The sequence below is a fragment of the Pollicipes pollicipes genome, unplaced genomic scaffold, assembly GCF_011947565.3.
Source record: "Pollicipes pollicipes isolate AB1234 unplaced genomic scaffold, Ppol_2.1 Scaffold_4002;HRSCAF=4701_pilon_pilon_pilon, whole genome shotgun sequence".
Lineage (NCBI taxonomy): Eukaryota > Metazoa > Arthropoda > Thecostraca > Pollicipedomorpha > Pollicipedidae > Pollicipes > Pollicipes pollicipes.
In genome coordinates, this window is record NW_023596420.1 from 12357876 (window position 1) to 12373944 (window position 16069).

A 16069-nucleotide genomic window follows, 5' to 3' on the forward strand; every position below is an offset into this window, starting at 1 on the left:
TGAGCGGCCGAGTGCGCGCGTGCGGAGTACCCGCAGCTGCGGAGTGAGGCTCTGCACGCGAACGTAGCGCCGGGCGACGAACGAGCCGGGTTCAGCGGGTCGCGTGTCGCATACACGAGAGGTGCAGACGAGGCAGGTGCAGGGCGACACCCATTCGTCCCTCTCTGCCGCAGGCATCAGGCCCCGGACATCCACAGGCTGGCGTACATACATCGCGCGCAGGTGTCCTGCAGATCGAAGGGCCGGACCGCCGGCGGTCAGCGCCGCCGCAGGCCTTTTGATTAGCGCTTACGTCCCTCCCAGGGCGTGCTTCACAGGGAGGTCGGCCCGTCCGGCAGCCGGCCGGACCAGCAGGGCAGGTACAACAGCCAATGGAAAGTTGAGCAATCATACGAACGGCCCTCAGCGGGTGACCTCTCACGCAGCCGGTGTGCGGGGTCAGGTCAGGTCAGGTCGCGCACGCGCCGGGCGCCACGGGGCTGGCACTGGAACTGCGGCGACCCACGCAAGGGGTGGCGTTAGCCTGACCCCTGGACAGCTCCAGTCTCGACCCTACGCGCGCCGGACGCCACGGGGACTGCGGCGACCCACGCGAGGGGTGGCGTCCGCCTGGCCCCTGGACAGCTCCAGTCTCGACCCCACGCGCGCCCGACGCCACGGGGACCGCGGAGACCCACGCGAGGGGTGGCGTCCACCTGGCCCCTGGACAGCTCCAGTCTCGACCCCACGCGCGCCCGGCGCCACGGGGACTGCGGCGACCCACGCGAGGAGTGGTGTCAGCCTGGCCCCTGGACAGCTCCAGTCTCGACCCCACGCGCGCCGCCCCGCTTACAGCCAACTCAGCGTGGCGGTGCGTGAGGTCAGCCCGGCCAGTCACACGTGGCAGAAGTGGCGGGTGGGGGGGGGGGGGGGGGAGGGGCGATGGCCACCGCCAGCCGTCAGCGGCATGCCCGCTGGTCAGGAGGCCGAGGGGACGATCAGACACGGCCACCCAGTCATATCACAACCCGGACAGTAGACGCGACGGATCTGGAGCCGCCTTCGGCCGGCGCCGCGCCGCCAACAGGTGGCAGCGCACTCGGGGCTCTCGGACCGGGCACGCCCGCCCACGCGACGCCTGTGGACCGACTGCCAGCAGCGTCCGACGGAACATATGTCGAAAGCTACTTGGTCAAGTAAGTGCGACAGGTTCTGCCGGGACCAGCGGAAGGACCGGTGGTTGCCGATGTGGATGCAAAATGGTTACAAGTGAAACGGCGCCGGGTAAAATAGGAGTACACTTCATTCACACACTTCTTAGAACAACAGCGCCATAACAGCCGCAACCGCCCATGACATTCTGATACCATGGATAATTCCAAAACTATGGATCCCAACACGACGATTTCGACTTAAAACGCTAATCTCAGTATTCGCCAAGCGACGAATGCGCGAATGGACGTCAGGGCCACGGGTAGATGTAACTGCCAGAACACGGTGAAGCATAGCATGCCTCGACAATAGCGCGGAACGAATGCCAAACGGAAGAATGACAAAGAGAGATGTGGCAAGACGAGTGAGTATCAAAGTTGTCGGGACACGGAAGAGCAAGAATGCATCATTCCTCGCAGAGCAGGTGCCACCGGCATATTTGTACACCACGTGCGTCATGCGCGTCCGACCAATGAGAGCGTTCCTCATTTCCCGAGCTGTTGTGCCCGAGGCCGAACCAGCCAATCAGGTCTCGTTTCGTCATGTTTCTCTTGCTGTAGATGCTGACCATGAGGGTGACGTCACAGAGTTGAAAGAGCGGGATCTGCGGACAGGAGAAGTGAGTTGTAGAGCCGAATGAGCAGGTTCGGCTAAGCTGCACGCTACATGGTCAAATATGTGCTTGAAGGACAGGGCATGCCATGGAAGCTCCACAATATTTTTGACTTCGACATTTCCCTTACTAGTGACATGCTCATAGGAAGAGCATTGCCGTGTTGGTGCCCTTCACCTTTATCTTCTATAATACGTCCATCTCGGTGACTCGGTTGGAGCTCCTGCTTTACATCCGACCCTCTCATCCTCGTTATTGGTTAATCTGGCATCCTCGCGACGCCTCGCTCGTCCGGGGCAGGGTGCATGCGTCAGCTACAGATGGGCCGAGAGACCCCCTGGGGAGGGGTACCCGGACCGGGCGTCCCTGCGCCGACTAAGGCTTGGCGTCTGTCCCCCCCCCCCCCCCCCCCCAGCCGCATGTAGACCTGTCCCAGCGTTATCCGCCCTCCTTCATCCCATAGCCCTAAAGAGATCACTTCTGGTCGAAAGGGCTCTGAGCCAAACAGCCCAACTACAATGGCCTGCCTTCCGATCCTCTCTCCTATGCCGGGGTGGGTTCGAGTCCCTTTAGTTGCTCGCTATTTGCCCTTGTTAGGTATGGCCTGCGGTTAGTGACAGCGGCGGTGCTCAAGGTCAGTTGACGTTAGAAGGCAGGACAAACCGTGCCGAGCATTGCGGTACGTTAAGCTTTCGTCACCAAATTCTGCCGTTGGCTTGGAATTGCGCGATCGGATGGTAGGGGTCAGGGCTCACGTAATAAACAATGCTCAGCGTAAGCTCAGATTCCACAAATCCGTCCATTTAAGAGGCTGAGATTCAATCTTTAGAAAATGTTTTGGACTACCCCATTTCCAAACTGAAGCACAATCCAGCTTCCCGTCTTCCATAAATACACCATATCACATGCTGCGTCGCAACTTTGCAGAATTACTGCAACATGGAGAAAATGCTCGTGTCATAAGGACCCATACAAAATGAGTCAAGAATACATATAATTTTGTTTTGATATCATGCTTTGAAATATATCTTATTATTGGCGCAATTTCTTCAATTGGTGTTGTGATTATCCCTTTCAGATAAGATGCGAGACTTGAGCTGCACTATGGAGGCACCAGCGCCGACCACAAAGATGACAGGTTCTGAAAACGGCCGGGCATTCCGTCGGTAATTTAGAACCTTTTAACATAATTATTTTCACATATTGACATAAACCTAGTGCTTGCCACTGAAGTTATTAGAGGAAGGTGGTGGGATCCCGAAATGCTAAGCAAACAACAACACCCTGGCGTCATTGCGTTGCCAAATACAACGAAACAGCATGTCACGTAGCTGAGCACGATCAACAAAAACCAATCGAACCCCCGAACCATGCGTAGATAAGATCTCATACGATAGATAGATATCAGATCTCAGATAGATACGATAGATCTCATCTCAGCGTGTAGCAAAACAACCAGCAAACGCCAGTCCCCGCCGTGCGGTCGCACACCTTTTAAAAAGACAACGTTAAAGTGCAGGTTGTCCATCTCGCGCCAAAAGCTCATGGTTTCCTTTCGGGACAAATAGGATTCGTCCGCACTGCTGGGACCCAGTTTGCTTCGCACAATGGTCGGAAGGGATTGCCCTCTATGGTGCCGCGAAGAGCGTAACGACTAGACCACATGCTGGCCGAGATTGCCCAGGCACCGATCCAGCCAATGTGTGAAAGGATCGAGCACATGCGCTGCGTATCGGCGACGTGGCCTGGCACTGGCCGAGCAACAGTGACTGGCCATTTGAGATGCGCCGTGGTGGCTTGCCTCACTATGCCGTCACTGTCACTGACGCTATCACTGAACGGCACGGACACTGACCGGTGCAACACCCACCAGCGGCCGGCTACCCCATGCGGCTCCACCAGCACCTGTCGACCAGCGCCCTGGTCCGTAGCCCAGCGCTCGACCAATGGCCGTTCGATCAGGGACCCCCATTGCGATTCCTGGAGCTGGCGCCCGCGTCTGCCGGCCTAACTCAGTCGTCGATACGCTTAATGTTTCAGGTGGCCGGGTCGATCTCGGCGCCGGCAAACGTGGCGGCCCGGCCGGGCTTGGAGCCCCGCGCTTCGCCGAGCGGCTCTCTGCCAGCCAGTCAGGGAGAGCACACACCGCGCGGTGGGGACACGCGGGGAGAGAGGGCCTTCCCGTGTGAACCCCCGCGCAGCTGGAGCAGATCCGCAGCCGTCCGCACGCTGGCAGCGCCAGCCGGCGCAGAGTCAAGCTGATTAGAGCGGCGATGGGAGAGAAAAACGTACAACCTCAGTGGCACTAAAGGTTGCAGAGTCTGATTTTTGCCGGCTGGCCGGCAGCCTGTGGGCCTGCACTCGCAGTCATCGACCTCTGTTGCTAGCACACCGAAACCCCTGTCCGCTGCGTCACAGCCGTGACCCGCTCGGGCGGGATGGCACCGTGCCCGCCCCCCGCCGGCGGCGGCGGTGGTGGCGGCGCTGGCGGTGGGGGGAGGGGGGAGGGGGGAGCCCTCACCTGGAACATGAAGGTCTCCTTGTAGAGCGGGTTCGGCTGGCCCCGCCGGACTGAAGTCCTGCTGCGTGCCAGCTCGCGGCCGCTGCTGCTCAGCAGGTGCAGCCGCACGTACGTGTCGGGCGCTCGGCTGCCCGACGTGGCTCTGTCGGCGAACAGGAGGGTGTCGGCGCCGCGCGGCCCATCAGGCGGCAGACCACAGGCCCGCAGGCGGCACTAGACTGTGTTCTGTCGTCACCAGACCCCTTGATCAGCTCTTTGCCCTCCCGTGAGGAAAGCAGTGCTCGGTCCGACGCGTGGCCTCGCCGGGGATGGGGCCGGCTGTCAGACGAGCACGCGACGCTCTTCGGGAACGAGTCGCCGGTCTGGTGCGCAGGCTCGCTGCGTCTCGGCGGTCGATGGCCCTCCAGTCTGCTGATGCGCGCCAGAGCACCACTCGAACGACGCCGCCGCCGTCCGACAGCGTTGCCCCGACACTGCTCGTAAATAGAACGGCTGCACGGGAGCGCAGCTCTAAAGCGTTTTGGTAGGTCGTAAGCCACGGACTTTTCTCATAACCTATGACGTAAATTCGATCGGATAAAATGCATGTGTGGGGGGAGGGCTTCACAACAGCTCCGCGAAACATGTTCTTGCCGAGCTCATACAAATAGATGGGGTAGCACGATACACGGAATCGATTATGTACGTTACAGATGCATGTACGTGCAATTTAGAGAAAGAAAACGCTTAGCTGATTTCAAACGAGGCTCGGGCCAATTTACGCCCTGGTGAAACTCTGATGTAGCTTTACAGAAGCGTCCAGGCATGGTAGAAATGTGTTCCCCATGACGAGGGCGGCTTTTGTGGCATGTCATAAGACATTGCTGCTATATCACTCCGGAAGCGCATCACGGCGATTTCACCTGCCTGACAGCTGTCATGACACTCTCACGCGGGCCCCACGCGTCGCCGGTTCCGGCGCCGGGTCGGGCTGGTTCTCACCGGAAGTGCGAGCCCTTGATGACCTCGACCGCCAGCCGACCGGTGGTGGCGTTGTACTGCAGGCCCAGCAGCAGCTCCGGCACGCCGCCGTGGTGGATACTCTGCGTGCTGCTGGTGCTGTCGCTCCGGCACAGGGAGGTCGTATCGCCGGTGGTGCCACCTGCCGTTAGCTGCCGGAAACACACACCGGCCGGTGACGGACGCGCCGTGTGCGCGAACCACGTGCGCGAGGCGTCTGCGCAGTGGTGCGATCAGCCGGAGGAAACGCAAGCGCACACGCAGGGATGCAAAGGAAAAGCCATTGATCAATTTTTTACGGGTTCTTCATCGTTTCGCGCCCTTTTTCAGAGGATACCCGTGGCCAAGCCGCGGCCAATAGTTGTGTGCTCGACGGATCCTGCGCATGAATCTGGACCACCTTGGCTCGTCCGATCACCTCAAGAGCCCACCGCTTCTGTCAATGTTCCCAAATCATCTCCGTTCGAAAACTTCGGCTGCAAATGCCACTTAAAAGTTTCGAGTGTCTCCCTCCATCTTGGATCGTTATGAAATATATAAACTTGGCTTAAAAAAACGGAACACGACGCACGCCGTTTTTGTGGACTGCAAGCGACCGCATCGGCCAACTTAGCGATCAGGGGTCATGGCACTACTGGGATTTGAACCTGGGCCCCCCTCCCCATGTGGGAATCTAAGGTGGTAGCCACCCGGCCACTACACCCCATAAATTTGACCTCGTTGACTTTGACCTTGAGGCAGGCCGATGAATATGTCAAGTCTGAATCAGCAACGCTGTCAAACCTTCAGCCTCTGCATTTTATTCGGTCTGTTGGTTCATGTTTCCCCAGCAAAGGACCTTCCGGGGTAGAAGGACGGCTAGTTCACCCCTGCCAAACTATGTACAAGTCACCCTCCCGCCAAACAGCACTCAAAAGGAGATCGTCCTGGGCGCCCTCCATACCATAATTTGGCTCCCCGGGATAAGCCATCATTGGGATGGCTCTCACTTTCCATCAAGCTTTACTGTGCTCACTGCAATAACTTCTCACGCTGGATAATAACTCATGTGCTTATGGCTCGCTGTCCCTGTCTCTGCATCTGATCTCGCTGGGCACATAGTCTGGTGCTTTCCGGTTCGCGATATCTCATCGGCGTCGATGATCTGCCACGTCTGGTCACGAAGAAGTCAATAGCTTGCCGTACCAAATGTTGTATCCGTGGACAGTTTGGTTCCCACCATCGTATTGAAAGATGTGCCATGTGCGGTTCATACGCTTACACATGTGCGTCACACCGGCCCCCCTAACGCTTTCACACGAGCTCGCAGTCTGACGTCTGCACTGCATGCATAGCCTCCAGTGCCTCTAAGTGTACAGAGACCGCGGCATCCATTTTCATATTCTTGGTGGAAGAAAATGTGTGAACAAGAAGGAGCTTTTCTGTTAAGGCTGTCATTCAGAGCAGCGGTTTTTCCCCCCGAAGCATGAACTTTTGTGACAATTAATCCGCTTGTTGCTGACGTTGACCTGCTCGGCTGTTTTTCTTTCCTTCTCTTCCTCCGACTCCTCTCTCCCCCTCTCTCCATGCAGTACAGACTGTATCCCGTCTGCCACCGGCCTCTCCTTGTCCGTCGCGTTTGCTCTCGCGCTCTCTCCGTCAGAAGCACACTTCTGTCGTATGTGCGGACGGTGCGTGCCGCCAGACCCGTGCCGGCCCATTGATTTGACTGCACTGGCCACGGGAAGTCGGCCACCGGGCGAGCGAGTTAATCGATAGTGTGCGCAGTTGCCGCCGGCGCCGACGGAAATCCGCCACCGCCGGCCTGTACCGCACTGTCCGAACCACCACACCACCAGTGCAGCCGACCGCCGGTGCTGATGATACGCCGCCTCTACGACGCACTCAGCTGCTGAGGCTCGATGATGTTGCCTGCCTTTCATTCCGGCAGGAACGGCGGGCATCGTGGGGAATCAAACCTCGTACCTCCAGTGTCCCGAATACCCATATCACCGAGCTGCCAGCCCTCTACCGGGCCAGTTGAGTGCTGAGCCGCCAGACCACCAGACCATCGGACCACCGGACCACCGGACCAGCAGCGCTCCGGGACAGTTGGCCGCCGGACCGCGACCACAACCCGGTTGGCTGCCGGACCTTTGGCCGAAGCGCTGCGCCACCAACCCGGCGGTCACCCAGAGCTCCGGCGGCCGCCCAGAGCTGGGCAGGACCAGACCAGCCGGCTGCCGGACCACTGGACACTCAGAACACACGCCTGCCACCGCCTGGGGTGCACTGGCAGCAGCTCAGGCCTCTGAGCCACCGCTCACTGGTCCGTCTGGCAGCTCAGGCCTCTGAGCCACCGCTCACTGGTCCGTCTGGCAGCTCTGGCTTCTGAGCCACCGGTCACTGGTCCGTCTGGCAGCTCTGGCTTCTGAGCCACCGCTCACTGGTCCGTCTGGCAGCTCTGGCTTCTGAGCCATCGCCCACTGGTCTCTCTGGCAGCTCTGACTTCTGAGCCATCGCCCTCTGGTCCGTCTGGCAGCTCTGGCCTCTGAGCCACCGCTCACTGGTCCGTCTGGCAGCTCTGGCTTCAGAGCCACCGCTCACTGGTCCGTCTGGCAGCTCTGGCTTCTGAGCCACCGCTCACTGGTCCGTCTGGCAGCTCTGGCTTCTGAGCCACCGCTCACTGGTCCGTCTGGCAGCTCAGGCCTCTGAGCCACCGCTCACTGGTCCGTCTGGCAGCTCTGGCTTCTGAGCCACCGCTCACTGGTCCGTCTGGCAGCTCTGGCTTCTGAGCCACCGCTCACTGGTCCGTCTGGCAGCTCTGGCTTCTAAGCCATCGCCCACTGGTCTCTCTGGCAGCTCTGGCTTCTGAGCCATCGCCCTCTGGTCCGTCTGGCAGCTCTGCCTTCTGAGCCATCGCTCTTTGGTTCGTCTGGCAGTTCGGGCTCGGAGAGATTTACGCCATGGCCATAACCGAAAGTTCAGATGAGTTTAGCGGAGAGTGCAGCTCCCAAAACGATGGCTAATAAAACAACTCTGCTCCCGGAATACCATCACGTGACGCACCCATCACATACGCAACTTAGCTTTGCACAATTGATAAAAGCCGGACGATCACTGCTCAATGCCATTATATGTATGTATTATATGTATATGTATACATTATATCAATGCGTATGCCATTACGCACGTCTATCTTCATTCAGAACATTTAAATTACGACAGCTATATCTGATTAAATCTTAACTGCACCAAACAAGGTTAAAACTCTAAAGTTGCGTTTGTAAATACATCAAAAATGCAGACATCTTAGCCGTTATCATCTGACACGAGGGCATGGTGGCAGGCCTTCCCCCGTTTCCATCAGAGCAGCAGGACATCAGGAGTGCTTTGTCCGCTTACCGTCATATTGGCCCTGGGCTGGAGCGTGATCCACATAGGCGTCTGCTGTTCCACGTTGGCGCCGCTGAAGGGCAGCACTGCCTCGCCAATCATCCGCTCCCGACGCAGCCGCTCACAGCCGTACAGGCGCAGCCGCACCCCCATCGACGGCAGGTCATCTGAGGTCAGGTCAGGTCAGGTCAGGTCGGGTCAGGTCAGCTCTGCTGCGCTTGGCCGTACGGAAGCCGTGATTGACAAGTCATTTGAGGTCAGGTCAATTCAGGTCAGGTCAGGCGCTCGCAGCCATACCCCTGACCGGGCTGTGGTTATCTGGAGAAGTCACAGAATGCCAGGTCAGTAGCGCTCAACCGTGCAGGTGTAGTCGCACCCCACCGACAGCAGGTCATCTGAGGTCAGGTCAGGTCAGCAGCGCTCAGCCGTACGGAACGCAGCCGTGCTCCGACCGACGGTAGGTCATCTGAGCCGTCACGTATGAACAAAACTGATGTGTACGGCTGAACCGGTACAACTGCGAATAATCCATGAAGCCTGGATACTGAAGTAGTAACGAAAATTGAGCGTAGTGAGGAGCAGACATTAAACATTGCGGTAGTTCTGTAATAAAGACTTCTTGTGTGTGCCCTTTGAGCTCCAGTGTATGCGTAGGCTGTTCGTTTCTGTGAACTAAGACCACTGGGAGCCCTCTGACCTTCTCTATAGTGCTATATTTTCTGGAGCCTCACTGGCTATCTTCCAGCGCAAGACACCTCAGGTCTACGTAACCTACCCACATCACCTGGGATGGCTTTTGAACTTTCCTAAGATTTTTCTCGATTCCAGGGCCGCTTGAATCTTGTCAATCTCTAAGCCGAGACAACTCAGTCAGTCACGCACTCCCTGGTCTCCGCGACGCCCCTGACGGTAGTCGTGCTCAACATCGCAAATCAGTCAACAGGTGACGAGCTCCGCGGCCTGGGGAATAACCTATCAACAATCTGATCGTACCTGACCTTCATTTGTCGATATTATGTGCTGTATATATTGTGGGCGACTCCCTGTATCCCGATGTGCCACCTCTCACAAATCAGAAATCCACTAACTGTCTGGCCATGCAGATGAATACGTAAGAGTACCTATTTTGCTGTATTTTGGGAGGCCATGCATGGGTTTTCGTCAGGTCATTTGGGCGGTCGTTAAACTTTCCATTACCATTGCGAAAATAAGGTCAGTATATCTTCGATTTGGAAGCTTATGCACACACACGCACACACACACACACACACACACACACACACACACACACACACACACACACACACACACACACACACACACACACACACACACACACACACACACACACACACACACACACACACACACACACACACACACACACACACACACACACACACACACACACACACACACACACACACACACACACACACACACACACACACACACACACACACACACACACACACACACACACACACACACACACACACACACACACACACACACACACACACACACACACACACACACACACACACACACACACACACACACACACACACACACACACACACACACACACACACACACACACACACACACATACACACAGACATACACGCACACACACACACACACACACACATCTCTCTCTCTCTCTCTCTCTCTCTCTCTCTCTCTCTCTCTCTCTCTCTCTCTCTCTCTCTCTCTCTCTCTCTCTCTATATATATACATATATGTATGCATATACATATATTCGAGTAAGCTTGCAGAGCTTCTCAACCCCCTAAAACACATGGTCTGCACAAATACAACTTGAGGCACCAGGCTTTGATACAAGAAAAGCAAATGAGCATGTCTCGTGGTCTTTGCTGTATATACCTACAAGCCTGGCCACGGCTGATCTGCCAAAATTGATCTTTGACAAGACTGGAGGGGGGGGGGGGGGGGGGGAGCGACCCGACCTCTCACTGACATTCCGCGTTCACGTCGCTAGGGAGCCGGCCGCGCACGCAAGCTCACCCAGAGATAAGTGTCACGGTGACATTCCCAACATTGGGCCGGCGAACGCGGACAAGGTACCCACGAAACCCTGCGGGTACCTAGACAATATTTGTAGACGGAAAGTGGCAAGAGTCAGACGTCCAGCGAGTTGAGAAAGCCGGGGCTCCAGCTTGTCTACAGCTTGTCGTGGAAAGCTCCAGGTGCTGCCTGTGGCTTTGTACCAAGCACTGCTTTCCGATGTAAACGCTCCTGAATAGAACCTGATGCAGTTATTTCTCTGAATAACACATCGGGAGCAAAGTGGCAGGCGGAGGATTCCTGGTCATCTGAAGGCTTATTGTGCTGCCACCTGTCGGGGTCTTCATCTTCTCTGGGCCTTAATAGGCTCACGGAGCGCAGCGGTTTCCTGGAGGCTATCTACAGACAGCTCCGCGGACCTCTCACCGTTCACCGATCCCTTGCTGTTCAAGGCCACATGAGGATGTTGAGAATAACTTTGACTTGTCCAGACATTCCCCAAGAGAGCCCAGAGTCCTCTTACATTTAGGTTTGTCCCTTGTTGGTCTCCAGAATGTCTAGCTACCTGGATGACGTCCTAACACCCCGTGGGCTTATTGGCTGCCTCCAATGCCTGCCTCCTGTGCGCACGGATCGTCGCGGACTCCGAGGACCCCAGCCCACGGATCGTCACGGACTCCGAGGACCTCAGCCCACGGATCGTCGCGGACTCCGAGGACCCCAGCCCACGGATCGTCGCGGACTCCGAGGACCCCAGCCCACGGATCGTCACGGACTCCGAGGACCCCAGCCCACGGATCGTCGCGGACTCCGAGGACCCCAGCCCACGGATCGTCGCGGACTCCGAAGACCCCAGCCCACAGATCGTCGCGGACTCCGAGGACCCCAGCCCACGGATCGTCGCGGACTCCGAGGACTCCAGTCCACGGTTCCTCTCTGACCCCGAGGATCCTCTTAGGAGTACCTCTCTAGGAGTCTCTCGAGGATCCTCTTAGTAGTCGTGCTGGCCTCAATGCTCGTCGGCAAGCCTGACCTATTTGCAAGATCATTTGCAAGAGATCACCATTGGCCTGCATTGCGTCCGTGGCATGCAGATGCATCTGGTGCATGCTGTGTGGGTTTGGTAAGCGGTCCCAGGTCACCGTGACGTCTCGCTCCGATTTCCGTCCGTGCGAAAGTGTACCCCACAGTATGCAAGACGCATTGATCAAACACAGTTTGCCGTGTCTTGTAAGGACGATGTTTCAGTTTGGAGCGGCGCTGCCAGGAAAATTCGATTGCATCTAGAAAGCAATCGAGTCCCTTGCGATCAGTCCCTGAGAGTAGCGTGCGAGGCCTGGGTCAGGGTGGGTCGGCTGCAGATTCGAGGCTCGTATACGTGTCGCTGGAATGGCATCGTGTGCCTCTCGCTTGGTGTGTGGGGCCAGACCGTCTCAAAGGACAGCTTTGAAGCTACACGACACGCTCAGTTCGTTCGCAAATAGGTAAAGTTTGCTTTCCAATGGACTTAGCTGTGTTGTGCATACGGTCCTATCAGCGCAGCGAGATGCTGCTGCAGAAATGCAGGCTCAAGACACGATCATGGCCATTTCGCTATCCAGCAGTGCGATTAAACTGGATATCCCCCAAGTCCAGAAGCAGTGCCTTCTCATCATATGTTAGAGATATATGTTGATAATGGGCATACCAGGATTCAATATGACTGATGTCTGTACAATAACTCGCTTCAAACCTCGTTTTAAAGTTCAGGTCAGGAGTGCTAGCAAAACTCGAGCACCTAAAATATATGGAAAGACCCTCTTATTCTGTGCTGCGATCAGCTGTGTTCAGATGACAAAAGTTGTCACGACCTTGCGAGAACAAGTTACCAGAACTACGCGTGAAGATTTTGTGCCCACGCTACACGCCGTTTCCTTGAAAGGCTGGTCTGGGCAAGGCGGCCGATCGTGCGCTCCAGCACGTCCCCCGCACTTACCCGGGTCGACCTTGTTGAAAACAAACGCCTCGTTGAATTGCGGCGCCTCGCCGGGCTGCATTCTGCTCCGTAATCTCTGTTTCTTGCCAGGTAGCAACACAAGGCGGACCTGAGACAGACGGCGTCATGTCAGTAACCTTGCTCTGGGTGTTTCAGCCATCACCTGGCCTGATCTCTGTGATAACGTGATTTGTTGGTCGCGGATAATTTCATCTGTCAGCCGTTTTAAGTGGGCAGAAACATGTCTTAAGAAAGCAAAGCGGTCCAAACACAAACACAGTTTTCATCTCAAACCCAATGTTTGTGTTTATTCAGTGTTCGTAAATGTACATCTGGGTTGCATGGGTAAGTTGACTATTTGCCCTTATTCCTTCACCATTTATAAAGAGTGGCAATGTATTTATCTTGACATTCGGAACACAACCAAAAAAAACCACTCCTGAGATGGGTCTGGTGCCTTGAAAAACCTGAAAATTACTGGAAATGTGACAAAATGTTTACTTGAACTGAAAAAATCCTATCCTGAATTATGTGTTTTTACATCAACTGAGCTTAAACGTTCTCAGGCCTGCTGAGCACCCACCAAATGCGTTTTGAAATTATTTTTGTTGCCAGTATGTCCCTGACAGGTGACTCGAATGGAGCCGACATGATACCAGGTGCCCACATGAGGTAACAGTACTTTGCATTCGAGGTGAATTAATCCTCAAGCATTTATGGCCACCCCATAATTGAGATGCCAAACAATTTGCTCGTACCTTGTTTAATTTAGCAGGAAAGAGTCAAGCAAGTAGAAATAAGATAATTTCTGTACGCACGCTTCATACTCCACGCTTCATTTTCAGGATCTTGTGTCTCAAATAGGCAGTGCAGACGAACAGACTCTGCATGGCACTACCGACCTGCTCTGCTCAATGTCCATTTATTTTCGCCTATTTCCCACTAGCCCACGCCCGACTAGCCCATGTCTCTGTATCAGTCGCATCACGTACCGCCTTTGATTGGCCTTTGTTTACGTTAAATCGCCCTGGTAGGATAGCATTCAGGGCCGCTGGCTGCGCTTCGCGTTCCTTTGGTCGGAACGGCCGACACGGAAAACACAGGGTCCCGAGGAAACTGGCAGAGATTGGCTTCGACCTCGTCCCGCCTCCAGGGGGCTTTGGTTCTAACTTGAAGCCCACGGCAGGGAGAAAATTGCATCAGCGAAAACAAGGAGTAGAAGTGTCAGAAGAACGGGGGCCTGCGATCACATGCACCAGGTGATCCGCCAGGTGGCGTGGTCAGCTTTAAAAAAAAGGCAGCGGGCTTAAACTTCAGAAATTTGAGTCGGCCTTCTTAAAACTCATTAATGGCTGACAGTGGAGTAGAGCCTTCTCGCGAGCGCTTCAATGCGGTGATGACGAAAACCCGATTGGCACTGACCTGACGTGAGTTTCGCGAAACCTCGAAAAAGCGTCACTGCAGAACCCGGATAGTTTCCGTTGCCGTGCTCACCTTGACGTTGCGAGTGTACTCTTTAACGTTGCAGACATTCCGAGCATTTTCTGTTTACCTGAGCATTGCAAGGGTGCCAAAACACCCCCCAAGTACCTAGACATTTCCAACATAGCTGAGCACTGTCCACCTACCTGAATATTCTCAACGTACCCGGGTATACGCGGAAGCGTCTGAGCATGTCAGATAGACCTGTGCGCGATCGTAACTGACAGACCGTGACTGACAGACTGTAACTGACAGACGGCAATCGACAGACCGTGACTGACAGACCAGTGCGCGACCGTGACTAACAGACCTGTGAGCGACCGTGACTGACAGACCTGTGAGCGGCCGTGACTGACAGACCTGTGAGCGGCCGTGACTGACAGACCAGTGCGCGACCGCGACTGACAGACCGTGACTGACAGACTGTAACTGACAGACTGTAATCGACAGACCGTGGCTGACAGACCTGTGCGCGACCGTGACTGACAGACTGTGACTGACAGACCTGTGCGCGACCGTGACTGACAGATCGTGACTGACAGACCGTGACTGATAGACCTGTGCGCGACCGTGACTGACAGACCTATGAGCGGCCGTAACTGTCAGACCGTGACTGACAGACCTTCATGCCTGCGACTCGCCGGCCTACCTGTGTGTTGCTGGCCCCGCCGCGGTCACGGCTCGGGACGCCCTTGGCCTGCAGGACCTGTATGGACAGCTTCCGGCTGGGGGAGTCGTAGGCGCAGGCCACCTCCAGCGAGCCGCAGCGGGAGAGACTCGCATCGGCGCTGACGTCACCGAAGTCGAACAGGTGCTCCTGAGAGCGGCACCGCACAGTCATGAGAGTCAGGAGGTCATCAGGTCATCAGGGGCATCACGCCACCAAGCCATCAGGTCATCAGGGCAACTAGGTCATGATGCCATCATGCCATCAGGTCACCAGGCCATCGTGCCTCCAGGTCATCAGGTCATGAAGTCGTTAGATCATCACGCCACCAGGTCATCAGGCTGCAGAAGGCGTACGGGCGCACCGCAGAGGGGTGTGATGTGTAGGACTAAGTTGCGCAATCGGATGGTACCAGACGCAGCCGATCCGAGCGCCTGCTAGAGGGTTCTAGAATCTAGTCGCCTGATGCGGATGGGTGTGCAGAAAGGAGCGCAGCAAACGAGCAGCATGCACGATGATACCCATGTTCCATGTGTTCAAAAAGCGATACCACCTGACGTTATTTAAGAAAAGAATCAAGGTGCATAAAATACATCAAATATCAAACAGACAGACATCGCGCCACAATCATTGCCATAGCCATCGCGCCACCGGCATCGAACGCCATCGCGTTCTCTTTTAAATTTGAGCTCAGCTTCCACTGCGACCAAACGGTCTTACCGTGAACACACCAAAACGACCTTGACTCAACCAGACCAACTGACTAAACCCGGCCCCTGATAACATAACCTGATCTGCCACGATCCAAGGTGACCTGATCTGACTGGTTATGACTCGACCTCACTTCGTCTCGCCCGTTCACGGTCGCACGCAACAAAGCGTAGTCATTTGACCGCCGGTCAACCAAACGCGGCGATCGCACACAGCATCAGAATGTTCAGGCAAACACTCGGTCAACCCGGGCTCATTATTTTCCAGATATACTTCAGCGTAGCGCTAATTCCAGCAACACATCTGCCAAGAAATTTGCATAACGATGCACAGGCGCGCGTACAATGTAGCGCGGCACATTACACACAACAACAGCATGATTGGGTTAGGTCCGAGGCACATAACAAGCCCGGAACAGACAGCCGGCCGGTCGGCGGCGATTGATGACTGCCGACGATCAGCGGTGCGTGCGCTGTCTCGCCCGTGTCGAGCCGGCGGGCGTCG

At 55.9% G+C, this 16069-nt stretch overlaps 1 protein-coding gene across 1 annotated transcript in view; it reads right to left on the bottom strand.

Annotated features, from left to right (window-relative positions):
* Nucleotides 1-914: 914 nt before the first annotated feature.
* Nucleotides 915-16069, bottom strand: part of LOC119094104 (synaptotagmin-16) — a 20410-nt gene continuing 5255 nt past the window's right edge. Inside the window, exons 3-8 of the mRNA XM_037217180.1 lie at nucleotides 14837-15004; nucleotides 12706-12814; nucleotides 8709-8866; nucleotides 5307-5476; nucleotides 4326-4467; nucleotides 915-1795 (exon numbers count right to left, since the gene is read on the bottom strand). Of these exons, the coding sequence (XP_037073075.1) occupies nucleotides 1598-1795; nucleotides 4326-4467; nucleotides 5307-5476; nucleotides 8709-8866; nucleotides 12706-12814; nucleotides 14837-15004 (945 nt within the window). The 3' untranslated portion in view covers nucleotides 915-1597. The remainder of the gene's footprint in view (nucleotides 1796-4325; nucleotides 4468-5306; nucleotides 5477-8708; nucleotides 8867-12705; nucleotides 12815-14836; nucleotides 15005-16069) is intronic.